Raw genomic sequence first — 26,068 nt, 5'->3', positions numbered from 1 at the left:
CCATCTCTATACAAGCTGTTCCCCAGCCCTGGAATGTATTCCTATCTTCATATCTGTCTCCTAAAATCTCTAAATTCTTTCAAGGTTTAGGTCAGGTAGGATCTTTGTTAATTCTAGCACTTGGTATTTATTCTTTCTCCTGTCTCAAATTGTCTTATATTTGCTAATCTGTGCATACTAAATTCCAGTAGATCTAGCCTCCCTAATACAACAAGGTCACTGAGGGCAGGGGTTGTTTATCTCTGCATTGCCAGTGCCTTGCACATAGTAGGAATTGAATAACTACTAACTGAGTTGAATTGCTAGATAGAAGAGGAAGTGAACCCACCTGTAAATTTTACTTTGCCATACAGGTCATGGATCTGAGGTGCCAATCCCAGTCGGAAGAGGAAGAGACTGAAAAAAAATCCAGGAGATAAAATTGTGAAGGAAACGTCTTCCTTTGACCATCTTAAAGAACTAAGTGACCTTAGGCTCCTATCGTTCTTTATAACCAACCAATAGCAAAGTTTTTTGAAAGATAACTACTGAGAGGCAGGTAAGTGGCTCAATGGATAGAGAGCCAGGCCTGGAAATGGGAGATTGTGAGTTCAAATCTGCCTTTGGATACTTCCTCACTATGACACCAGGTACATCATTTAACCCCAAATGACTAGCCTTTACTGTTTTGTTTTGTTTTTGCCTTGGAACTGATACTAAGAAGGCTTGAGATGTTTTCAAAGAAATTAAATCAAGAAATTCAAGGAATCTCTCTCTCTGTAAAAGATTCCTGATATCCATCTAGGATAAAGGTCATTAAAAATCTATCCAAGGGCAGCTAGGTAGCTCAGTGGATAGACTCAGACCCAGACATGGAAGGTCCTGGGTTCACATCTGACCTCTGATACTTCCTGTGTGACCCTGGATAAGTCACTTACCTCTATCTGCCTAGCCCTTGTCCTTCTGTCTTAAGAGTTGTTACTAAGATGGAAAGTAAGGTTTAGGGGTAAAAAAATCTATCCACCATTTATCCAAAGCTCTAGTCCCCATCCTGTGGAAGCCCCACTCTCCAATCACAACCCAGGGACATTTCCAACTCAGCCTCCACCCACAGTTATGGCACTATAGACATACACAGAGATACAGATCTAGGCTCTCAAATTTCTGACAGTTTTCCGTCTGGTCCTTCCTTCATCCCGCCTAGTACAGTGCCAGCTGGATGGGATATTCTAAGTTTGCTCACCTCAGGGCATGGATGCAATAGATCACGCGTGGCATGTTTTTCTTGTCATAGATGTCTGTTGTCTCAGGAAGAAAGGTCTGTAGAAGGAGCCAGCCTATTAGTGCCCAGTAAATGTACCCAGTTGAGGAGAAAAGAAACTCAGGGCACCATTTTTTGACCTTTCTAAATGTGGGTGGCATTCAGAGAGGCAGTATGGCAGAGTGGATAGGAAGTTGGCTTCGGAGCCAAGCTTGGTTCAAGTCCTGTCTTGGACACATCCTGGCTATTGGACTTGGGCAAATCACTTAACCTCTCATTGATCTAGGAAACCTTCAAGTCTATAGGTTGTGGGGACAGCTGCTGGACCTGAACTCAGGGAGATCTGGGTTCAAATCTGGTTTCAGATACTTCTTAGCTGTGTGACCTTGGATAAGTCACTTAAGCCCTTGCTGCTCTTCTGTTTTAGTATTGATTCAGAAGGTAAGGATTTAAAAAAACAAAGACTAGTTTGCAGATTATTTACATAATCTCCATTGTTAGAGGAAGTTTTCTCACCTTCCAGTCTTTTATAGGGATTCAATCACAGTATTTACATCTTGCCTCAATGATCCAGGTTCATCCATAACCCAATTGCCCCTATTCCCATTGAGATGGGGAAAGTCAACATTGATAAAAATTCATGCATCATTAAGGGACAAACATATGAAAGCAGCGGCATATTTACACAATAAGCTTTTATGCTCTGATTTCTTGGTTCCCACATCCCCCCAAAGCAGGAGAAAAATAGGGGGAAATGTACATCAATACAGGCAGCTAATAGTCAAATATTCTGCTATTATTTGTGCCAATTTTTGAAAGGAGTTCCTTTAGTGCCAGAATATGTACTGTCTTTTTTCTGAAAATATAGATATTTGGGTAGATAAAGCACTTATTAAGCACTTACGATGTGCCAGACAAGGGGCGATATTTGGATGAGGTTTTAAGGTTTGCCAAGTGTTTTATATACACTATACACACAGAGCATCTCTCCTATTACACACATCCTAACGACTCCTCAGGACTCAGAAGAAAAGCCTAGGGAGGCAATTCTCTTCCTTGTACAACTAGAAATGGAGTGCACGGCCTGTGTGACGTTAAGTTATGTCAATCCAAAGGCTTTAGCCAGTCATTAAGGAACATGGGAGCCATAAATCAATGGAACTGATGGAGACAGAGAGGGGCAGGAGGAAAGCGTGACAAGTCCCTGTTCTAATGCTCCAAATAGATGGGTCCAAGGTTACCTTCGGTAGTCCAATGTGGGACACGGCAGTCAGCCAGAAGTTGATGTTATCGGTGTGACGAAAGTGTAGACCATTTGCCTAAATAGATGAAAAGAAAGTCAGTCCCCATATATTCCCGGGAGCCCCCTATGGGCAGAGCCCCAGAGGGAGGATTCAGGGTGCCTGGGAGACAGAACATTGGCCCAGGACACAGACAGACCCCCAGCCAGACAAGGGAAGAGAATAAGGATGGAGATGGAGGCCCCAGGGCTGGGTGGGGAAAGGGCAGGGAAATGGTCCAAGAAGTTTCCAAAAGGAAGGGGTATCTAGAACCAGGATGGGAAGGGAGTCACAGGGGCACGTGGAGAGCAGCACCTGGTTCTCTTGGATAAGGAGAACCGTTTATACAATGATCTAGTGGCCGGGGCTACTTAATTTCTTAAAGTCTACTATATGTGTCCCTTATACTCAAGAGAACCAGACATTCAATCTTTAGGAGACCCGCTTATGGTCACAGGAGGAAGATGATCCATAATGAGCCCCTTTCAAGGGTGAAAAGGAGGGGAAAAGGGAAGAAGTTAGGTCTTCAGGTACCCCCTCACCTTATACCGCATCTGCTCCAAGTCATAGATCTTTCTGAAGGGAACCACATCAGGGGCAAAAAAGTGTCCTAATTTGGCCAAAAGGACCCCATTTCGAAGGCTTTCCTCCATCTCCACCGGAGAAGGCAGCTCTTCCTTCAGGCAGGCCTCCATCCAACTATGGGCAAAGTCAAAGGAGTTAGGTAGATTATGGCTCCTCTGGCTAGGCTCCTAGGGCAGAGGCAGGCTACAGCTACACTGAATTCATTTCAAGGTGTCTGAGTCTTGCACCCTGAACCCTGGGTCCTCTGGACTCTAGATCAGAACCGAACAGTCTCTCTTCCCCACTTTATTCTCTGCTCCCCTATCTGTTCTCAGCTTATCATCTCTCAAATTGCCTCCATACACCTGAAAATGTAGAATTATAGATTTGGAGCTGGGAGAAATCATCTAGAACAATGAAACACCCTGGACACTGGGGTGGGAGTTGGCCCAAAGTCCACACCACAGCAGCACCACCGGATGCCTCAGAGATAGCTATAGTTTGGGGAGTTCTCAGCCCAGAGATGGTAAAGGGGTTTGGACACCTGGTGAAAAAGAGATTATAGGAGACCTTTTGCTGACAGTAGGTGTAAGACTTGCTGCTATTTGGCAACTCTATTGCCCATATGCAGTTCTGAATAGAGAGGAGCATTAGTGGTCTCGAGACAGCAGGGGCCCAGGTCACAATTGGGCCAAGAGGAGCGTGAGTCTTTCCTAGGTAAAAACTAGAACAAAGGCCAAGGAGCAATGACCACACCTTTTCAGGCACCATGGAACCACCAAAAATCTTGCAGATCTCCCAGAACTAGCTCTGAAAACAGCAGCATAAAAAAGCCTAAAGTTTGGGACAATGCCTTCCCACTCACAGATGAGTAGAGCTCAACTTTAACATAAAGTTCAAAGTCGAGAAATAGGAAAATGGAAAAATGTGTAAATAGCAAAAAAATAATAACTTCACCATAATGAAGACCATATGCATTATCTGGGGAGATTAAGACATAAACTCAGAAGAAGACAGCAGTGTGAGAATAGCTACAGGCAAAGTCTCAAAGAAAAATGCTAATTGGATCCAAGGCTAGAAAGAATTCCCAGAAGAGTTAAAGAAAGAGATGACTGGTAGAGGAAAAATTATGAAAAGAAATGAGTGGCACAAGAAAATTATGAAAAGAAAATTAATGGTAGGTACAAAAAAATGAAAAAAAAATTAACATCTTAAAAAGTAGAATTAACCTAAAGGTAAAAGAGACACAAAAAATCAGTGAAGAAAAGAACTCTATAAAAAGCAGAACTAGCCAAATGGAAAATGAGATTTAAAAGTTCACTGAAATAAATGGTTCCTTAAAATTAGAACTGGGCAAGTAGAAGCTAATGTCTCCATGAGACATCAAGAAATAATAAAACAAATTCAAAAGAATGGGGGGGGGGGGACAATAGATGAAAATGAAAACAATCTCATCAGAAAAACAACTGATCTAGAATAGAAATCATGGAGAAAGCATTTAAGAATTATTGGACTACCCGAAAGCCAGGATCAAAAAAAAAAAAGTGCCTAAATATATTTCAAGAAATTATCTTAGAAAACTGTCCTTATATCTTAGATTCTGAAGGTAAAATAGAAATTGGAAAAATTAACCAAAAACCTCCTAAGAGATCTCAAAATGAAAACTCTAAGGCATATATTATAGCCAAATTCCAGATATCACAAGTCAAGGAGAAAATATTGTAAACAGCCAGAAAGAAACAATTTAACAAGATGTAATACAAGTCACTTAACCCCAATTCCCTAGCCCTTACCACTGTTCTGCCTTAGAATCAAGTCTAAAACAGAAAATAATGGTTAAAAAAAATATCATGGATCCACAGTCTGGATTACATAAGATTTAACAGCTTCCACATGAGCAGGGGGCTTGAAAAATATCAAAGGTAAAGGAGCTAGGATTACAACCAAGAATAATCTACCTAACAAAATTCTGAAATAATCTTTTAGGGAAAAAATGAATATTTCATTAAAGGACTTTCAAGAATTCCCAATGAAAAGACCAGAGTTGAATATAAAAGTTAACATTCAAACATAAGACTCAAGAGAAGCATAAAAAGATCAATATGAAAGAGTAACCATAAGAGACTCAACAAAATTAAACTGTTGACATTCCTATGTGGAAAAATGATACATGTAACTCTTAATAACTTTATCATTATTAGAGCAGTTAGAAGGAATATATATAGACAGAAAGCATGAATGAGTCAATTATGTTGGGATGATCTAAAAAAAATAAAGGAGAAAGAGATATGCAGTGAAAGAAGGGAGAGGTGGAATAGGGCAAATTTTCTCACAAAAAGAAAGTGCACAAGAATATTTATAGTGAAATGGGGGGCGGGGGGCAGATAGTGCTTGAACTTTACTCTCATTGTAATTGGTTCAGAGAGGGAATACACACACACACACACACATTCAGATAGGTATAGAAATGTATCTTCCCAATAGGAAACTAGGAGGAGATAAGAAATATGGTGTTGGGGGGTGGGGGGGTGGAGGAGTAAAAGAGAAGGCAGATTTCAAACTTAATGTTTTTGCTGCTGCTGCTAATACTACTATTACTAACTAGCATTTATTAATATAGCTCCTTAAGATTTTCAGAGAAATCTATAAATATTATCTCATTTTCCCTCACAACAACCCAAAGAGGTAGCTGCTATTATTATCACCTCTATTTTATAGAGGTGAGGAGGAGGAAGAGACAGAGATTAGGTGACTAAGGCTGGATATGAACTCAGATCTATCTTGACTCCAGGCTTTCCTCTCTCCACTGTGCCACTTAACTGGCTCTATCTACCATGTGCTTATACTATTAAAATGTCCACTTTAATTCATGTAGAGAAGACCCCCTACTCCAACCTCCTTCCCTTCCAGTTTGATTATTTTCTCTTCCAGAAAATCTTTCCAAATAAACCCTAGAGAGGAAAAGAGATTCCACTGATTTCTCCCTATTTTGAACATCAAACACACCTTAACTAAGACTTTCCCCAAACTTAACTAAGACTTTTTACTAATCTCTCCCTGTGTCCCTTACTGTCTGTATCTGCCTACACAATCTCTACAATCCAAAGCATTTAGCCATGATTTGACAATGATAAGAATGAGACGTAAACGTGAGGGCATGGAATCAGGAAGGCAGGATGGTGTGGCAGGAAGAGACGATTCTAAAACTCAGGAGACTTGGGCAGTCTAGCCCCGCTCCCATTACTCAAGAGTAGTGTGAGTTTGAGGAAATCATCCCCAGAGCCTCCATTTCTGAGGTTACAAAAATGGTAATGACATTCTCAGTCTAAATGTCCCTTGCATCTGAGGAAAACCTGTCCTCAGAGGAATGCGGTGGATGACCACAATAAGCCACATATAATCATGAAGAGAAAGAGAGAACAAGCCTTTCTTTTCTCACAGTTACTGTAGGTCAACTGAAATGACAAATGGGGAAGTATTTTTATAAAACCTAAAATTCCACGTGAATGTGAAGACATTAATTTTTTCCTGGATCCATGGACAAAGATCACGTAAGCATGAAAAACTATTCTAAATTAATTAATTTTAAAAAGGACAGACAAAGCCTCAGCCTCCACTGGTAGGAGTTTCCTTATCTGGTAATTCCCTTTATTGATGAAATCCTACAGTTCTAGTACCTGACCCTTGTTATTGTTTCAGTGTGACCCCATTTGGGGTTTTCTTGGCTAAGATATTGGGGTGGTTCGCCACTTCCTTTTTCAGTCCATTTGACAGATAAGGAAACTGACTCCAGGCCCAGCACTTTACCTGCTCAGCCTTCTAGTGACCCATCCCTAATTCTATTTCAAATAAAGAATTAGGAGAAAGGGGCATTCATGGAATCACAGAACCTTGGATTCTTGGAGAACAGACCTCAAAGGGCATCTGGCTCAACTCATCCTTGAACAAGAATTCCCTTTTCTATACCTCCAACAGGTGGTTGTTTAGTCTTTGCTTGAAGACTTGCATGGTCGGGAGCCCAGTGGATAATATACCAGGCCTGGAGTTAGGAAGACCAGCCTCAGATGCCTCCTACCTATGCAACCCTAGGCAAGTCTCTTAACTTCTGTTTGCCTCAGTTTCCCCAATTGTAGAAATTGGGCTAATGATAGCACCCATCTCCCAGGGTGCTATTGAAGATCACATGAGACAGTAATTGCAAAGCATTATGTAAGCACTAGCTATTATTATGAGCATTACTGTCAGAGGTAGCCCATTTGTTCTGCCTTTTGGGGCAGAGAAGAGTAAAATTATTCTCCTTCTGTATGGCAGATCTTTAGAGGCTAGAAGTCAATCTTCAGACCCCCTAAATCTCATCTTTAATCCTACCCTACCCACTGAGGAATGCCAGGGAAGTCTCTGAAAATGTGACAGAAAATTGAACCAAGTTACCACTGTATCACTCCAACACCATCACGTCTCTAGGCTACCCATTTTTTCTCCCCTTGTAACTCCTAGGGGAAAGAGACAGAAAGGTGCTGTTGTGACATCAACCCAAATAATTTAGCTGGGATTGGGCCAGAAGGAGTAGGAGAATGGAGAAACACATTTGTTAACTGGCCCCTTAAAAACTCCACTGACCCGTAGGCCTTGGCTTCCCCACTCCCACCTAACTTTACCTTGTTCACCTACTTTTATCCCTTGGCCTTCTCCTGCCCACCTCTACTCACCGTTTGGCCTCCTCCAGGCGGCATAGATATTGATAAGCAACATTCTGCCGCCTCTGTTCATCCATCTCCTCTGCCGTAAGGCGCTCATCTGGAACAAGGAAGGTACAGCATGGTCAGTGGCAGATCAAAAGGGTATTAAAATGCGTGATTCCTATCCTTAGCTGTCTTCCTCAAATAAAATCCCTCCATTGTTTGAAAAGTTGTAAGAACTCTTTTTTTGACACTCACACATTGCCCAGCTCCCTAGATTGCTCCCAAGTTAGCTTGTATTCCTTGTTCAGATGGGCTGTGCCCAGGTGCAATGGTCTCTACCTTCTTAAACTTCAGAAGCCATTCCCCTTTGTCCAAATGTCCTTCTCTTACCGTTACCATTATGATTGATTCCTTCCCAACTTTTCCCACAGTTTCCTCCTTCAGGAAACCTCACATTCTTCCCTCCAACAACCACCTCCCCTTTCTACCTGCCATGTTCTTCCCTTCCTCCAGGAGGGATGTCAGGAGCTCTAGTCACCTAAAATCTTAGCCCCATTGCTATCCAATTTCCTATTTAACTAAGAGTTCCCCAAGAGTCTACTTCTGGTTCTTTCATCAAAGGTCAAATCAAGGAGGTAAATGATATTTGCTTTTGCAAAAAGCTAGACAACCACCTGTGCTGGAATTAGACTAAATACCTTCTAAAATTACTTCTCAGTTCAATTAAACATTAATCAATGTCTCATATCTGCAGGGCACTGGGGATACAAAGATTAAAAAATTCCACATTTATTAAATGCCTTTTAATTTTATAGACATCGTGCTAGGCCTAGAAAGACAAAAAATTAAAATGTGTGCCCTGAAGGAGTTTATATCCTTGGGGGGGGGGGGGGAAATGACAACTTATATAACATATATACATACACTAAATTATATACAAATAGACACAGGCAAAATTTTTCTGGGGAAAGCAGGAAAGGTTTCATGTAGGAGGTGGTATTTAACTGAGATTTTAAAAGAAACAAGGAATTCTAAGAGTCAGAGGCGAGGAAGGAGAACATTGAATCCACTGGGAGATGACCTATGAAAAGGTATAAAGAAAGAATATAGAGGAACAAACTTAAGGAGATAACCTTGTCAGTTAAAGGGGTTCAAGGAAGACTTCATAGAGGAGGGTAGCATCTTGGCTGAGCATAGATAGAAGGATTTTGACAAATATGAGGTAGAAGTGCATTATATTTGGCATGGGAGGTGTATTTGTATTTGAACTCCCAGATTCTACAATTTTACAAATTCAAGATCTAAGCAACCTTCAAAAAAAATCTCCAGAATAGTCAAAAATAGAATACTACTCATCAAATCATCACTGACATGAACCATTGTTCACAAGGGCTCTTTGGATTCCTACCCACTATGTGCTTAGTCCCCACCCCACCATTCTGAAGAAACATCTACTTTAGCAGACACAGTTAAACCACTTACTGCCCCACTCCCAAGCTCCCAGCAAAGAAAATCTTTTTTTCCAAAAGAAAAAATGAACTCAGAATGAACTAAAAGTAGAGACAGAATTCAGTTAATTTATTTTTGACCCAGCACTTAATTTCTATTGCTAATTATTTTTAGCTGACTGTCAAATTTCTTTTCGAGGATATAATTTAAACTGGCAGTTAAGTGAGTATATTTAAAAATATACTCTCAGGACTGTATTCCAAATGACAGACCAATGGCAACAAATCCATCAGTTACTCTGAGGAAAGAGTGAAAAAAGGATTGGCAGTTGAGTCTGGAAAGTAAGCTGGGAAAATGACTTCACTTCAAAGCTATGAATTGAAAATTGGGCAGGGCTCTTCATAAGTGTGTGTGGGTGTGTGCATGTGTACAAAATAGGACTCTTTCTATTTGACTTCCTAGAGTCTAAAGCTCACTCTCAGGAGCTTAAATTTCCCTTCTGCAGCTATGGATTCACTTTTTGGAATTCTCTTAAATAAAGGAACCTTGGTTTGAAGAAGCAAGGGGAGGGTTCTCTTTCCACCCTGGATCTGGGACTGAAGCCCCAGAATTCTCAGGAGGCAGTGAGCTGTAAAAAGTTCTAAACTAAAAGTCAGAAGACCTGGGTTCATTCAACATGTCCCAGGTGGCTCTAGGGAATTAACATCTCTAAGCCTCAGTTTCTTCATCTGTAAAATGTCTGTCTCACAGCCTTGTTGAACAGATAGCATTTTATAAACTAAACTATAACTAAAGCATTTTATAAACTATAAACTAAAGCATAGTTCTTTGCATAACCATTTAAGCTTTTGTCTAATTTGAATTGATTGATTTAATTCGAAGCCTTGTCCTCCTATTCCTCTTTAAGGAAAATCCTATTACTCACAGGCTGGCCTGACAATCTTTTGGATTGAGCCTTGCTGTTCTTCCCCCACCCTCATCCCCCATTTTCCAGATGAAGCTGAGGTCTCCTGGTCAGGGGTTCTAGTCTATTGGGCTCAAACCCAGGTCTCCAGAGGCTCTTCAAAAGGCACAGCAGGGCTTAGCACAGTGCCTGGCATGTTTTAGGTATCTAATAAATGCTTTTTGAGGGGGACAGCTAAAAGGTTCGGTGATTTGGGAGCCAGGCCCGGAGACGGGAGATCCTGGGTTCAAATATGGCCTCAGACACTTCCTAGCTGTGTGACCCTGGACAAGTCACTTAACTCCCATTGCCTAGCCCTCACCACTCTTCTGCCTTAAAGCCAATACATAGTTTGATTCTAAGACAGAAGGTAAAGGTTTAAAAAAAATACTTCTCGTCTTCCCAAGTGCTACCAATCCCACTGTTCCAGACCTCAGCCCCAGCTCCTCTCCGCGCCTCTGGTCCCAGCCCCGTTCCTTATCGATCCCAAGCCTCGATCCCTCACTTACAAGTCGCCTTGGCGGGCCTTGCTTCGCTCCCCTCCATCCTCCTCCTCCAGCTCCGGCTTTAGTTCCAGCTCCTACTTCTCCTACTCCCAGGTTTGAATCTCCCGCCGCCACCGCCCCTTGCAAACTGCAACAGTCCAGTCAGGATACTTCCGGCCTGCGTCGCGGAGGCTGATGGGATTTGGAGTTCCCAGGTACATTGTACTCTCCCGCCTGGATAGAGAAGTCAGGAGCAACCCTCGGCTCGGAGACCGAGGGTTTCTTTCTAGCCCCACCGCTTCCTCTCTGTACCCCTTGCCATTCCCCTCCTCTCACTATCATGCTAGCCCCCTCCTCCTTCCTCAGGGAACTCTCTTCCATTTCTTATACAGCCCCCTGTTCCTGCACCTTCTTGTGTTCGACTCCCCAGGTCCTTCTTCTCCTCTTAAGGTAATCCCAGCCTTCTCACAGTATCTCCAGCTCCCTGCTTCCCCTCAGACCCACTTTTCACTATAGCTCCCCGACTCCTGCCTCAACCCCCATCCCCAAGTGTCTGCTGCCTTAGGACCCAGTTGAATTGAGAATCGGGTCACCAGATCGGCTGCTGGTACTGGTAGTAACCTGAGAGTCCTTGGGTAACCTCTTCTGGCCTCAGTTTCCTCAACTAGAAAATGAAGAGTTTAGATTTGGTGGCCCCAAAGGTCTTGTCCATCTCTACATATAACTGGGATATAGAGTAAAGTTAGGAGAACCAGAAGGACCCTCCACACAATGACTACAATACTGTAAACAAAAAAGAATAATAAAATGAAGTCATTAGAATGCCCAGTCTTGGTTCCAGTGGTGAAGAAATACATCATTCTCTTTTCATTGGAAATACTGGAAACCACCAGCCAATAACAAATAACCTGAGAATCAGGATGATGAATATAAGTAGAGAGCCCTCCTCCAACCAGAAAGACCTGAGTTCAAGTTCCACCCCTGATCTCATCTCTCTCTCTCTTTTTCTTTCTTTCTCTCCATATATATATATATTTTTTTCATATATATATATATATATATATATATATATATATATGTAAACTGGGTCTTAGTGAAGGCAACTGATAAAATCTATAAATTACAAAGAAAGTGCAGACTTTCATTTGTTGGAGTTCCCTATGCCAGTGAAATATCCCTATGTACCAGGTACTGTTATTTACATTCTAAGGCAAGCTCCAGGAGTGAAAACCTGGGAAGGAAACTTTGAATCTAGGCAGATTGTAGCTTCAGGGCAGTAGTTTATTCTGTCCACTTCCAATAACAGTGGTAATAATGATAGATGTGGAATTTGGTAGTTTAACTTTGTCCCAGATTCCTAATTTTTACCAAAACCTTTTCCTTTAGGAGGGAAAGTTCACTTTGGGGATGGGAGAGATTAGAGGAATGACTGACATAAAAGCAAAGAACATTCCTAAAATTAAAAAAAAAAATCCTGCCACTAGAAATTCTCTAAGCCCATCTTGGCTTGGCTCTAGGTAGAAGGATCTAACAAAGCTGGAAACTAACTAGAAAATCACAAATCTCTGAAGTATTAAACTAGGATCTTCAATACCCATCTATGTAGGCTCCTTTACAGCTCACAAAGCACTTTCTACTTAGTGGCCCCACCTGGAAACTCTAAACTCTTTTGCCCACTAGGAAGAAACTGAGGCAAAGAGAAAACACAATAGAATCAATGTAAAACTGGAGAGGTAAAAAGGGAAGAGATACAATTTTAATGAGAGCCCGGGTATCCCATGACTTTGAAAAGAGCTCCACCTCAAAAGTTCAGAACTCAGATAGGATGCCTGAACTGCCACTCAAGGAATCCCTTAGGAGGGGAGGGTGTTGCTGGGTTGTCACAGTGACCCTCCAGGTTTTGAGCAGATGTAATCCAAGTCTGAGGAGCCATCCCAGAGAGGCAGCACGGAGCAGATGCAGCAAGAGGTAGGGGATACCTGCTCTGTGAAGGTGCTAAGGGGTGACCTAGGGATGGAGACAGTGCATCAGTTGCATCAGGAGACAGGATGACCATGTTCACATTCCCCCCTCCCCATCACAGGGACCACAACTTATGTATGTGTGCATGTCTTCAAACCTCTCCTGTGAGAAAGGGGAAATGGGAGGGACTGGGAGTCACAATTGCACAACTGAATTCTCTCCATCTCGTTTTTCTTCTGTTGAGCATTGTTCTTTAGTCATCAGTCATGACCAATTCTTTGCAACTCTATTTTGAGGTTCTCTTGGCAAAGATACTGGAGTGGTTTGCCATTTCCTTCTCCAGCTCATTTTACAGATGAAGAAATTGAGGCAAACAGAGTTAAGCAACTCCCCCAGGGTCACACAGCTGGTAAGTGTAGGCAGGGTGAAATAAATGGCTTTGAGATTCCCAGAGAGATGCTAAGGAAATACAGGTATCCCTTCCACATCAAAACTTTCCCCATTACAATGTCTGTACTTGAGTTCCAGGGTTTAAAAGGAGCTGAAAATACTGTAAGCAAGAGGCAGTGAGATTGAATAGAGTGGAAAGAATCAGGGGATCTGGGTTGGAACCCCAATTCTGTCTTTTCCTGTAGGAGCAAATCCTTTATGGAAGCAGGGGCATGGGCCATGGGACCCTCACCTTGAAGTCTCTATAGTTCTAAGATTATTGGATCAGCCTGGGAGAGTGAGGCCAGTTCAGCTACTTGCTAGCTTGAGCAATCTTGGGAAATGTACTTAGCCTCTTTCTGTGTCTCATTTTTCTCATCAAAAAGGGGAAACAGAAGGAGAAGTAGCAGCTGGAGCTCAGAAGGGAGGGTCTTCTTAAGGAGGAGGGGAGTTTTGGGGTTTCTGGTTTCCATCTTTTTAAAAAATTAATTCATTTTGTTTTAATTTTTAATTTAAACATTTTTAATTTAAACAAATTTTTGATCTCCATCTTTTATTTTATTTTTTAGAATCAATACTGGAGATGGGTTCTAAGTCAGAAGAGTGATAAGGGCTAGGCCATGGGGGTTAAGTGACTTGCCCAGGGTCACACAGCTGGGAAGTGTCTGGGGCCAGATTTGAACCCCAGACCTTCCATCTCTGGGCCTGGCTCTCAATCCACTGAGCCACCTTGCTGCCCCCTGGTCTCCATCTTTTAGCCAATACAGAAGAGATGATGACCAGACAACAGAGGGTACCTAGATGAGGAGGAATGATTAGAGAATGAGACACTACTAAGGATAATTGTAGAGAAGAGGATCCATGATGGGGACTAGCCTACATATCTGTGAGCCTTAGGGGAAGAGAATAAACATTTATAGAGCAGCTAATATGGGCCAGGCATTGTGTTAAACCCTTTACAAATACTATCTCATTTGATCCTCACAACAACCCTAGGAGGTAGGCCCTGTTATCGTCCTCATTATAGTTGAGGAAACTGAGGCAAACAGAGGTTCAGTGACTGCCCAGCTAGTTAGGGTCTGAGCTGAATTTGTCCTGACTCCATTCCCATTGCTCTATATGTGGTGCTACCTACTTGCCTAAAGTTTCTTTCAGCTTAAGATTCTATCATCTAATAAAAAGAAACATTCAAATTTCTATGATATTTTAAGGTTTAAAAGGACTTTTTTTTTAATAGCAAACCATTTTACAGGTTTAAAAAAAGATTTTTATAGGTTCAATTCTGTGCTCCGCCATCACCAAATTATTTTTGAAGCTGAGATTCGAACCCAGGACTTCTGGGTCTAAACCACTCCTCTTTCCACTGTTTATACCAATACTCTCTGGGCTCTCTCCACCAGACCAAAATGAGGGATAAGACTCTTTTGCAGCTGGGAAGGAGGATGTAGACCAGGAGAGGAAATTCCTGAGGGTCATAACTGTCCAGGGACAGAAAGGGAGTTCAAGGGGTCCTGCTCTGAAAGTAATTGTGAGGGGGCAGTTAGGTAGCACAGTGGATAAAGTGCCAGGCCTGGAGTTAGGGGGTTAGGCCTTAGAACTGATATTCAAATAGAAGATAAGGGTTTTTTTTTTTTTAAAGAAAGAAAGTAGTTGCGGCTGATGAAACAGATCCTGTTCTTTCTTTTTTATTTTCAACTCTTATCTTCCATCTTAAAATCAATACTGTGTATTGGTTCCAAGGCAGAAGAGTGGTCAGGGCTAGGCTATGGGGGCTAAGTGACTTGCCCAGGGTCACACCGCTAGGACATGTCTAAGGCCACATTTGAACCCAGAACCTCCTGTCTTTTTAGGCCTGGCTCTCCATCCACGGATCCGCCTAGCTGCCTCCAACGGATCCTCTCCCCATCTTTTCAGTTCTATGTCTTCTCTTGCTTCTGAGGACACCTCCCTGGGGCCAGGGACTCAAGTGGGGCCAACCAAGAAGAAGAAGAGAAAGAAGAAACATCTGGAAGCCAGTATCCAGACCCTGACCCAGGCTGGGCATGGAGCCCTGAGGGATGGCCGGAAAGATGAGGCCTTGGCCAGCTTTCATGGAGCCTTTCTTCTGGCCTTGGAAGGCCAGGGAAGCAGGGGCACCAGAGCTCTGAAGGCCTGCGCTTTCAACCTTGGGGCAGCCTACGTGGAGACGGGCAGCCCTGCGCGCGGCCTCAGGCTCTTCCTCTGGGCCAGACCAGAAGAAGAGGCCAAGGGCTCTTCCCACGGGGACCAGTGCTTCAATGTGGCCTTGGCCTACCAGGCCTTGGGTGCTTTACCTCAGGCCTTGCTGTGGTACCAGAAGGCCCTGGGCCATTATCAGCCCCGGGGAGACCAAGGGGGAACCCAGGAGAAGATGGCGGCCTGCTACCAGGCCCTGGGACACCCAGAACAGGCGGCCCACTGCCTTCGGGAAGCGGGCCAGGCTTATGCCCGCGCGGGGAGACCCTGGGCTGCCGCCCTGGCCCTGGGAGCTGCTGGCGGATGCATGCTGAAGACCAAGCAGTACAAGGTGGGAGACGTGGTGCAGCTGCTGGAGGACAGCCGGAGGCTGGCCGAGAAAAGTACCCACCGGAGGCTTCTGGGTGAGACCGGAGGGCAAGAGGCAGCATTCAGTGATGTTGCAGCGGAGGCAGAAACATGCATCTGTGCCTGCCCTTCTCACGGGCGAGAGCGTAGATGCCTATTTTAAATATGATTCTATACCACCCCTCAGTTTTGTGCGCCCGAGGCAAGTCCCTCACACCCAGGGAACCGGCGCTGAACCTGGTATCCCCGGAGCTGAGTTCAAGACTACCGTGTGGCCTTGGGCAAGTCACTGAACTCCTCCGAGCCTCAGTTTTCTTATCTGTAAAATGGAGGGGTTGGACTAGATGGTCATTCCGGCTCAGATCCTGTGATCCTATTTGCTTTACACTTACTAAGGCTAGGGGGGAAACCGGAGGGGAGGAGCGGGGAGAGAGAGCAAGGGCTGGTGACTGTTACGTCTGCCCTCTTTGGGACAGATCTATCAGTCAGTCAATCTACGCTGGGTCCCAAAATGACCTTGGCTGTCCCTGGCCCCCTAGGGAAGCTCTACAACGACCTCGGCCTGACCTATTCCCAGCTTGGTCTGCTCCCACTGGCGGCGGAGAGCTTCCTTCGGGCGCTGCCTCTGTGTCGCGAGCCGGGCGCCAAGGCTGTTGTGCTGCGGAACCTCGGCGCTGCCCACAATGCTCTGGGGAACTTCGAGGAGGCGCGAGACCTCCACCGGGAAGCTGCTGCCCTGCACGGTGAGCCCCGGCTGGCTGCCCCCCGGCGGCGGGGAGTCGAGGATTGGGTTGGGGGCACCGGGGGAGGTCGCTGGGATCCAACAGGGAATGGCGGGTCCGTAGGCTCAGGACAAGGAGTCTGAGGACACAGCGTTCTGTGCAGAGGACCCAGAGGTGGACGTCACCGCCCTGAATCCCAGCTCTGCTGCTTCCTGCCTGTTTCCCTTCAGCAAACCTCTGTCGTCTCTTCTCTACAACAATAAAGCCAAAAGGACTCTTCTACCAGTCCTTACTATGTGCCAAGCACTTTACAGAGATCTCCTTTGATCTTCACAAGAACCTGGGAGGTCAGTATTATTATTATCTCCATCTTGCTGTTGAGGAAACCGAGCCCAACGGAGGTTCAGTGACAGACCCGGGATCCCCGAGTGTCCGAGGCTGGATTTGAACCAGAAGAGCGACTAAGCTGGCATCTATAGCCTTCTTAGATGCCGGGGATTGTCTCGAGGATTTTATAATTTTTATTTTATCTGATCCTCACAGCGACCCTGGAAGATAATAATAATCTTCATTTTATAGTCCAGGAAACTGAGGAAAACAGGTGAGGTGCCCTGCCTCAAGCGCCTGAGGCTCACCTGGCTGCCCCCCCAAATGAACTGACCTCAAAGGTGCCTTTTAGCTCTGAATCCTGTGGGCACTCATGGAGTGTTAGAGCTTTAAAGGACATTAGAAAGCATACATCAATCTCCCCCTTTTACAGATGAGGATATTGTTGAAAGGGAACATGGTGGAAGCAGACCTAAAACCCACTTCTGGCCCAAGGCCCTTGTCCTTTCCTCTAGATGACATTGCATCCTCTGTGGTCTCGGAACTGGGGCCGGGGGATGCTGACACCATGCTGGGGTGGGAGGCTGCACCTGAGGCTGCTGAGAGCTCTCCCTGGGCTTCCAGGGAGAGAGGAGAGGAATCCAGGTACTCTCCCTGCCAGCCAGCCCTCTGTCCTACGGCTGGTGATCTGTTGGCAGGGTCAGCTGGGCAGCGGCAGGAGCAGGGAGAGTGCTTTGGGGGCCTGGCATTTGCCCTGAGTCAGTTGGGGGAGCATGAGGCTGCCAGGGACAACTATCTTCATGCCCTCCAGGCTGCACAAGATGCTGGTAAGGGGGTTTCTCTCGTGCTGGTGGACGGTAGGACTTGGGGTGAACTTCCTTTGCTGCAGTGCAGGGGGAGACTTTGAAGCCTTACTGATGGAAGTCAGCTGATGGGGGTGGGGGTGCTGAAGGTTTGGGGGAGTGAGGGGAGGTGAAGGATGAGGAAGGGTTCATGGACCTCCATGTAGAAGGCAAGGTCTCCTCTCCCTCAAGTCCCCTCCCCTAACCTCCACCCAGGAGGTGGGAAATGTCGGGGAATTCTGTGTGTGAGGGAGTGGGCATCTCCTTAGGTTCTCCTTCCCTAGGGGATATGAAGGGACAGTGGCAAGCTCTGGAGGGGCTAGGGGCTGCAGCTGTCTGTCTGGGGAAGCCCGACCACGCTGTGAAACACTATAAGGAAGCACTGGCTTTACTAGTCCAATGTCAGGTAAGAATGCCCAACCCCAGCCTTACCTTTCCTCTCCTCTCCTGCCCCTGGGAAGCCTGCTTTGAAACCACACCCTGACTTCAATTCCTCCCAGTTCCGTGTGTGTGTACCAGGACTCAAATCTATTTGTTCTTCCCTTATGATCTTTCTCCTCCAGTACCTCGGACTGGGGACTGGTCCTCTGATGGGAGGAGAAATTGAAAGATTGACCCACAGACCTCTGTTTCCTATCCTCCCCCTCCCCGGTTAACCCTCTCTGAAGGTAAAGGAGGGGGGACAAGTAATTGTCTCAATTTCCCTACCAGGAAGAGCCCTCCTCCGTTCGAGAGAGGCTGGTGGCCAAGCTGGAAGATTCTATGAGGACTCACTTGAGCCTGGGAGGACTCCACCCTGATGGCTCCCGGGTGAGAACTCTAAAACAGGGAGCTCCAGGGTAGAATTCTTTCTCTTCATTCTCTTCAATCTTTCCATATTCTCTCTCTCTCCATTTTCTCTGTCTGTGTCTCTCTCTCTGTCTCTCTCTGTCTATTTCTGTCTCTCTGTCTATTTCTGTCTCTCTGTCTCTGTCTCTGTCCGGCTGTCTCTGTGTCTCTGTCTCTCTGTATTCCGTGTTTCTGTCTCTCTCCATGTTTGCTGGGAATCCTGACCGTTATTGTTTGATTTGGTTCATTTGCATTCTTTCTTGTATAAATGATACTGTTCCGCGCCATTCCCTGGCCCTGTGAGACATCTTGGGCCCTTGGTTCAGGCAGATCAAGCACCCAACTAGAGGTGGGAGCCCTCCTTGATGCGGGTACCCATCACAGATTCCAAGGTCTCTCGGAGCCATTTCAAACATGACCACCAGATGGCGCTGTAATGCCAAGAATTCAAAGGTGGGGGGCATGGGAAGGGGAAAATCTCTAGCTCTTTCCCGTTCCCTTTTCGGTGTGTTTTTTTCTCATTCGCTCTTTGTGTCTTTCTTTCCCTCCTTACCGGTCCATCTTCACTAGCCACAGTCTAGAACTAAAGTAATAAATATCCCAGAATCTCCTCGAGTCTCTAATCTCGCGCCCATTGGTGTGACCCAAACTCCGACGCGTTAGCTCTTTCTGGGCAAAAGCCAATAGGAGGATGCCCAGCTCTGCTCTGTCTTGGCTCCCTCACCGAGCTGGGGACAGCGCGACCCCGGGCTTTACCTCTGCCTCAGTTTCCTCGACTATAAAATGGGAATCATAATAACACCTACCTCCCAGGATTGTTGTGAAAGTCAAATGAGATACCATTTCTGAAGCACTTAGAAAGGGGCAGCTAGGTGGCTTCATGAATAGAGAGCCTAAACCACAAAATGGGAGGTCCTGAGTTCAAGTATGACCTCAGACACTTCCTAGCAATTGCCTTGCCTTTGCCATTCTTCTGCTTTGGAACTGGTATCAATTATTGTCAGGAAAGGGAAATAGGGAATGGGAGGGAGACACCATTCCAAGCAGGAGGATAGTGTGAGAAAGTCATAGAAATGGAAGAGTTGACACATGGACAATCTGTATCAATCGCTTGCCTTTTCAAGAAGTAGGGAGAGGAGAAAGGGAAAGAACTTGGAACTCAATTTAAAAAAAAATAAATGAATGTAAAAAATTTGTTCTTATATGTAATTGGAAACAAAAATAAAATATGAAATTTTCACTTAAAAAAAAGGAAGAGAGTTGGGGGAAAGATACAAATAATAAATAGTCTAGTTTGGAAAAGAAATAGACTACATGAAGGGGAGATGTACAGGGAAACAGCAGACAGGTTAAGTAGACTGATATCAGAAAGCATTGAATGCTAGTATTAGAAGCTTAAGCTTGGTTCAGCAGGCAATGAACATTTATTGTTCAGTCCTCTTCAGTCTTGTCTGATTCTTCATCACCCCCATTTGGGGTTTTCTTTGTCAAGGGTAGTGGAGTTACTTGCCATTTCCTTCTCCAGTTCATTTTATATTGATAAAGAAACTGAGGCAAAGAGTTAAGTGACTTACCCAGGGTCACACAGCTAGTGTCTGAGGCTGAATTTGAACTCAGGAAAATGAGTCTTCCTGACTCCATGTCGTATGATTTTATCCATTGCACCACCTAGTGACCCTGTGAGGAACTACTGAATGCTTTTTTAAAAAAAAACTTTCTTTTTATCTTATTTTTCAATTAATAGGTATTTTCTTTCCTTTCTACCTCTCCAATTTAAAAGAAAAAATCTTGACAAATAAGCATAGTCAAGCAAAACAAATTCCCCTGTTTTCAATGTCCAAAAATGTATGTCTCCTTCTGCATCCTGAATCTATCACCTCTGTGTCGGGAAGTAGGTAGCATAGTTCATTATTAGTTCTTTAGATGGTGAAGGCTTCTGAGTAGAGGAATGATATATGATTATGGCAGTTTATTAAGGAGATAACTAGTGGGCAGCTCTGTAGCACAGTGGATAGAATGCCAGGTCTGGAGTTGGGAGGACCTGGATTAAAATCTGACCTCAGTTTTCTAGCTATGTGACCCTGGTCAAGTCACTTAACCCTGACTGCCTAGCCCTTGCTACTCTTCTGTCTTAGAATTGGTGCTAAGGCAGAAGGTAAGGTTTTTTTTTTTTAAAGAAGAGAATAACTTGGATAGAGTAGGAAGGATAAATTAAAACCAGAGGATGCTAGTCAGTGTTTAATAACTCGCTTTCCCGGAAAAAATGTGCACATGACATATGCTTTTAAGTTTTATCTGTATTGTTCACATTTTCCCAATCATTTTCTTAAGTCTAGACAATCAACAAAACTAAAAATCAAATCAAGTTTTAACTCAAAGTATTTACTGATTTCTATCTCACAATGAAAATTTAACAACCAGCCTATTAGAATGGTCACTAACACATCCCTGAGATGTGATCATGGGAACATAGATTTAGAGATAAATGGGATCTTAGAGGGCATCTGGCCCAAGACCTTCATTTTGCAAACAAGAAAAATGAGGCTCAGGAAGATCACTTGCCCCTGGTCATAGGTAGTAGCAGAGTCTGAATTTGAACCTAGGTCCTCTGGGTCCACTCTACCATAATGATAGACTAAAGGCAGAGCAGCTAGTTAGGAGGTTATTACAACATTCTAGGAGAGAAGAAATAAAGACCTGAGCTAGGATCATTTTAGTGGAAGCAAAGAGGAGGTAGAAACAGCCAGAATTTGACAACGGATAAGGTGTGTAAGAGAGGATGAAGTAATATGAAGAATGATGGCGTCATTAACAGATAGAGGCATTATCTGGAAGGGGCAGGTTTGGCAAGGGGTTGGAAGGAACATAATAATAATAACTAGTATTTATATGGCACCCAGTGTTTGCCAGGCACTGTGCTAAACACTCATTTGATCCTCACAACAACTCTGGGCAGTAGGTGGTATTATGATCCCCATTTTATAGTTAAAGAAACTGAGGCAAACAGAAGTGAAGTGATTTGCCCAGGATCATACAGCTATTAAGTGTCCGAGGCTGCATTTTAATAATAGCTAACATTTGTATAGTACTCATTGTTTGGTCCTCTGTCACAACAACCCTGGAAGGTAGATGCTATTGTGATCCATTCTATAGTTGACGAAAATGAGGCAGAGATTAAATGACTTGCTCATAGCTAGTAAGTGTCTGAAGCTGGATTCCATCTCAGATCTTTCTGATTTCCAGGTCCAGCATGTAATCTGCTACAATATCTAGCTGCCTATAAAACAGCTTAATTTTAGACTTGAGCTGATGGACCATCTATTTCTGAATTCTGGTTAATATAAAATTCCTCTGTCCAGCTCTGTTATGACTTATATAAGCCTTGATTATTTTAATCTTCTGGGCGCCTGTGGACCTCAACAGAACAAAAGTTTCCCCATAGGCGGTTTTGGAATGAATCAAACCCCTTAGTCTCTAGATGCCAAACCTCCCTTGGTGAGGCAGCTCATCACTATTGGTCTCTGTATTCTCTCATTTCCAATCTCTCTCTCTCTCTCTCTCTCTCTCTCTCTCTCTCTCTCTCTCTCTCTCTCTCTCTCTCTCTCTCTCTTTCTTACTCCCCCTCTCCCCCATCTCTCCCTCTCTCCTCTGTGTCTCTCCCCATCTCTCCCTGTCTCTTCTCTCTCCCTCTCTCTTTCCCCATCTCTCTACCCCTCTCCTCTCTTTCTCTCTCCCTATCTCTCTCTTCATCTCCCTTTCTGTCTCTGTCTCTCATCACCCCTTCCTGCATTGATTTGTCATTCAGGAAGAAAATGTATTCCTCTGTATGCCCTACAAATGAATAGCTAGAGAAAATATGACTTTGATCTTGCCTGTGGTTCCTAAATCTACCTCTCTCCCATTTTCCCTTCCCCCCCTCTTAGTCACTGACCCGGATGAGGCCACAGGCTATGAATAGAATCTCTTACTCAAAGCAGGCAGCAGGCTCAACACAATGCAGGTGAGTTAGGATGGGTGGGTCAGGGAGGGATGTGGAGCTTCAGAAATGAGCAGACTTTAGACTGCAGAACTCTTGGGGATATGTTGTAGTTGTCCTGTCACTTTTCAATTGGATCCAGCTCTTCATGGCCCCATTTGGGGTTTTCTTGGCAAAGATACTGGAGTGGTTTGCCATTTACTTCTCCAGCTCATTTATAGATGAGGAAACTGAGGCAAGCAGGATGAAGTGCTTTGCCCAGAGTCACATAGAGTAAGTGCCTGAGGCCAGATTTGAATTCAAGTGTTCCTGATTCCACACCTGACACTCTAACCACTGCACCCCCTAGTTGCCCCAGTAATGTGTGGTGACAATAATTTTGGTTCACAACATTGTAGATTTAGAGAGAGGGAACTTTGCAGAATATCTATTTCAACCTCCGCATTTGATGAAGAAACAGAGCCAGAGAAGTTGATACATTTACTTAGGGCCATGAGAGTTGGATGGGACAAGGCCAAAATCTGAATCTAGGTTTTCTTTCTCTAAATTCATTTCTCATTCCATTGTACCATCGTTCCCTAAGAAGTCTAAGGGCATAGTTATGAGTGGGTATGTCTGCCGTACACAAAGCCTATTGGGAAAGTTTTTACCCTGCAGTGGGTGAAGGGAAAGGGACTCCTCTCCCAGTCTATCTCCCTCTTCCTTTGCCCTCATAGATCAGCTGCTTTGTGGGAGGAAGAGGAGGAGATGACAGTCAATCTTCCCATGATATCACCCAAATGGAGACTGGATGGTGAGTCTGAGTAGGATGCTATATCTTGTGCCATCCCCCTGCCCTGCCCCAGTGATCATTTCCCCACTTAAATAAAGTTCACCTTAGGTCATTTTATCCTTTTTCCTGGCTGTTCCACCTAGTCCAGTCTGACTTGGGACATCTTTCCCTGATGCTAATGTCCTTAGCCCTTGGCAATCTGAAAAGTTTTCCTATACTTATCCTCCAATCAATTAATCAACAGATATTCCAAGCACTTTGCTAAAGGGTAGTGGTTAGAATTCCTACTTCATCTTATTGTAAGGAAAGTGCTTTGTAGAGTTTGCAGTGATTTTTTAAAATTGGAACTTTTTTTTTTAATTTTAAACATTATTTTATTTGGTCATTTCCAAACATTATTCACTGGAAACAAAGATCATTTTCTTTTCCTCCCCTCCCCCCTCCCACCACCTTTCCCTCTCCCATTGCTGACGCACGATTCCACTGGTTAATCACATGTGTTCTTGACTTGAACCCATTTCCCTGTTGTTGGTATTTGCATTAGAGTGTTCATTTAGAGGCTCTCCTCAGTCATATCCCCTCAATCCCTGTAGTCAAGCAGTTGCTTTTCATCAGTGTTTTTACTTCCACAGTTTATCCACTGCTTGTGGATAGTAAAATTGGAACTTATTGAAAGAAGGAAACAAAAATGTATTAAGCAATTATTATGTTTCACTGTGCTATTTGATTTATACTGTAGTATTTTTTGATTTACAAGTGTTACAGCATTTTAACCTTATAGCACCCTGGGAGGTAGATGCTATTATAATCTATATTTTTTGGACGAAAAGACTGAATCAAATAGAAATTAAGTGAATTTACCACAGTCACACAGCTAGAAAGTATCTGAGGCTGGATTTGAATTCACATGTTACTAACTCCAGGTCCAGAACTCTATCCACTTTACCACCTGACTACCATTTCATGATTTAGTGCCCAATCACCTTCTTATCCTTAATCCCCAAGTTGTCTATTTTTTCAGAGCAACTTTTCCAAACAATGGGTCGGGATGAATAAGAGGCATATTTGTTTTTCACTAGGTCTGAGGCCTCTCTCTTTCCATCCATCAGGTGTCCTCAAAGAGGGGAAGCCCAGCCTCCTCGATTCTGATGGTCCCCAAGCCAATAGGTAGGCTTCCTGCTTTGGAAGAGATAGTGACAGGCATATGGATAGAGATTTGGAATGTGGATGAAGAAAGGAGTTGGAAATTGTTGTGCCTTGGAGTGGTTTGGGGTCTCACTCTGACCGATTCCCGAGTTCTCAAAGACTGTGCCAACCCAATGAAAACTGGAAGGACAAACAAAACTAGGAGTATACCTGTGGTGATGGACTCTATGTCTGTCATCCAAGGACCAGCCTTTGCCAAGTTCCTAGAATTGAATTGGTGAACCTATGGCTCCAGTGCTAGAGGAGGCTGCTCTCCTCCCCCTCTCCAACCAGGCTTGAGGACATTTCTCACATGACCCACCCCTCTACCCAGCAGTCCAATGGGAGTGCTTCCTCTCTCCCCTGTCTGGGGTAAGGGGGTGGCTCACGTGGTGTGAGGGTGCATTTTGGTCACTGTCTTTGATGGTTTGCCATCACTGTCCTAGAACCTAATCATCAAGATATGAGGGGAATGGGGAAAAATGATATTTTTTGACACAGCTGCAGCTCATGAAGATCATCTGCTATGGCAGAGAAGTGCTTTGATTTATAATAGTGAAGACAGCATCCATACTAATGAAATTATGAATCTTTTAAAGCATTTCAACTTAATAAATATTCACTTAGAGCATTATTTGTTCAAGGCTGGGGGAGGTACCAAAAGAACAAATCCACCTGCAAGAAGTTTACATTCTTAGGGAGGGAGATATTAAAGTATGGTGAAAAGTTACAATATTTAAGGAAGGTTTGGGAATAGTTAAGACTGAGGACTGTGTGCCAAAAGGAACAAAAGAGAAGATGCTGGAGTGGTGAGATGGTCTGAGATACTGACACAGAGCTGCCAAGCTATCTTTGTTTTTGTGCCTCAGCAACTGGAATAACCCAAGGCCAGCCATGGTGCCCCAGGAGCCTATTTGCCCCTTCCATCACCTGCTTACAAGGGAGAGAGGAAAAAAAGACACTTTAGATTCTGGGGTCCAGAACTACAATTCTACTTCCTGCTGTCCCAGTACCTCCTATCTGAGGTGGCATCAAGCACTGTCGAGGTAAGGAGGGCAAGAGGAGCAGTGAGAGCTCCAGAAAACAGGTAGCCCCCCAATTCTCTCCCTCTCTGTGTTCCTTGGTACACAAGACTTTCTCTGTCCCTCTCCTCAGTGTATAGTACACCTCTTCTTTCTATGTCCTTCAGATCGCCTCAAGGACCCAAGACCAAGCCCAGCAAAAATGTCCAAAGGAGACCAACCAAGTCCAGCTTCTGCGTGGTCATGTGACCTTGCCCTCTCTCCTTCTCGTCTAGGGAAGTCCTTGAAGCCCTGGCTTTTTCTATTTGTCCAGTCCTTGCATGGAGATAATCTGGAGCACAGGATTGTGCAGAGCAGTTGCTGTCCCAATCTGTGCTCAGTATTAGGGTCAGGGGACTTTGAAATCCCCAACCTCACCCAGCTCCAGCTCCATTTTTTCTTTTTCTGTCTTTTGTTTTGTTTGTTTTTTTAAACCTTACCTTTTGTCTCCGTATCAGTTCTAAGACAGAAAAGCGGCAAAGGCTAAGTGACTTGCCCTGAGTCACCTAGGGAGGAAGTATCAGAAGGCGTATTTGAACCCAGGTCCTCCCGACTCCAGGCCTGGCGCTCTATCTACTGTGCTACCTAGCTGCCCCTTCCTGCTCCATTTTTGATGCAACTGGCAGAGAAAATAAAACTTGTCTTTCTTCAGGACTCGGACGTGCTTTTGCAAGGTTCAGTGGGACTGGGAGGGGTGCCGAGCAGTCTCCCTACAGGAGCACGGCGAAAAATGTAAGGGTTCGGGCAGCAGGGGGCGCC

At 44.3% G+C, this 26,068-nt stretch overlaps 2 protein-coding genes across 3 annotated transcripts in view; one reads left to right on the top strand and one right to left on the bottom strand.

The window, feature by feature from the left end:
- The window catches only part of IQGAP3 (IQ motif containing GTPase activating protein 3), a 55,517-nt gene extending 44,699 nt beyond the window's left edge, over nucleotides 1–10,818 (bottom strand). For both annotated transcript variants that reach the window (XM_056816241.1, XM_056816242.1), the window contains exons 1-6: nucleotides 10,668–10,818; nucleotides 7,794–7,881; nucleotides 3,063–3,219; nucleotides 2,482–2,559; nucleotides 1,223–1,299; nucleotides 329–396 (exon numbers count right to left, since the gene is read on the bottom strand). In XM_056816241.1, coding sequence (XP_056672219.1) covers nucleotides 329–396; nucleotides 1,223–1,299; nucleotides 2,482–2,559; nucleotides 3,063–3,219; nucleotides 7,794–7,881; nucleotides 10,668–10,704 — 505 coding nt within the window. In that variant the 5' untranslated portion in view covers nucleotides 10,705–10,818. The remainder of the gene's footprint in view (nucleotides 1–328; nucleotides 397–1,222; nucleotides 1,300–2,481; nucleotides 2,560–3,062; nucleotides 3,220–7,793; nucleotides 7,882–10,667) is intronic.
- Nucleotides 10,819–14,952: 4,134 nt separating this feature from the next.
- TTC24 (tetratricopeptide repeat domain 24) lies at nucleotides 14,953–25,963 on the top strand. The gene is made up of 10 exons (XM_056814649.1): nucleotides 14,953–15,652; nucleotides 16,136–16,339; nucleotides 17,344–17,472; nucleotides 17,772–17,893; nucleotides 18,199–18,297; nucleotides 22,239–22,315; nucleotides 23,008–23,084; nucleotides 24,173–24,230; nucleotides 25,118–25,294; nucleotides 25,438–25,963. The coding sequence occupies exons 1-10, from the start codon at nucleotides 14,953–14,955 to the stop codon at nucleotides 25,517–25,519; spliced, it is 1,725 nt and encodes a 574-aa protein (XP_056670627.1). The 3' UTR covers nucleotides 25,520–25,963.
- Nucleotides 25,964–26,068: the final 105 nt, after the last annotated feature.

This window comes from Monodelphis domestica, chromosome 2, assembly GCF_027887165.1.
Source record: "Monodelphis domestica isolate mMonDom1 chromosome 2, mMonDom1.pri, whole genome shotgun sequence".
In the NCBI taxonomy this organism is placed as follows: Eukaryota; Metazoa; Chordata; class Mammalia; order Didelphimorphia; family Didelphidae; genus Monodelphis; species Monodelphis domestica.
The sequence above is the reverse complement of the archived record's forward strand: the minus strand, read 5'-3'. Positions and strand labels throughout refer to the sequence as shown.

Excerpts from the sequence above, each read along its gene's own strand:
- TTC24 (XM_056814649.1), top strand. The coding sequence starts at position 14,953 with ATGTCTTCTCTTGCTTCTGAGGACACCTCCCTGGGGCCAGGGACTCAA. Across the intron at positions 15,653-16,135 it reads TACCCACCGGAGGCTTCTGG|GGAAGCTCTACAACGACCTC; the intron begins GTGAGACCGGAG and ends CTGGCCCCCTAG. Across the intron at positions 17,473-17,771 it reads CCAGGCTGCACAAGATGCTG|GGGATATGAAGGGACAGTGG; the intron begins GTAAGGGGGTTT and ends CTCCTTCCCTAG.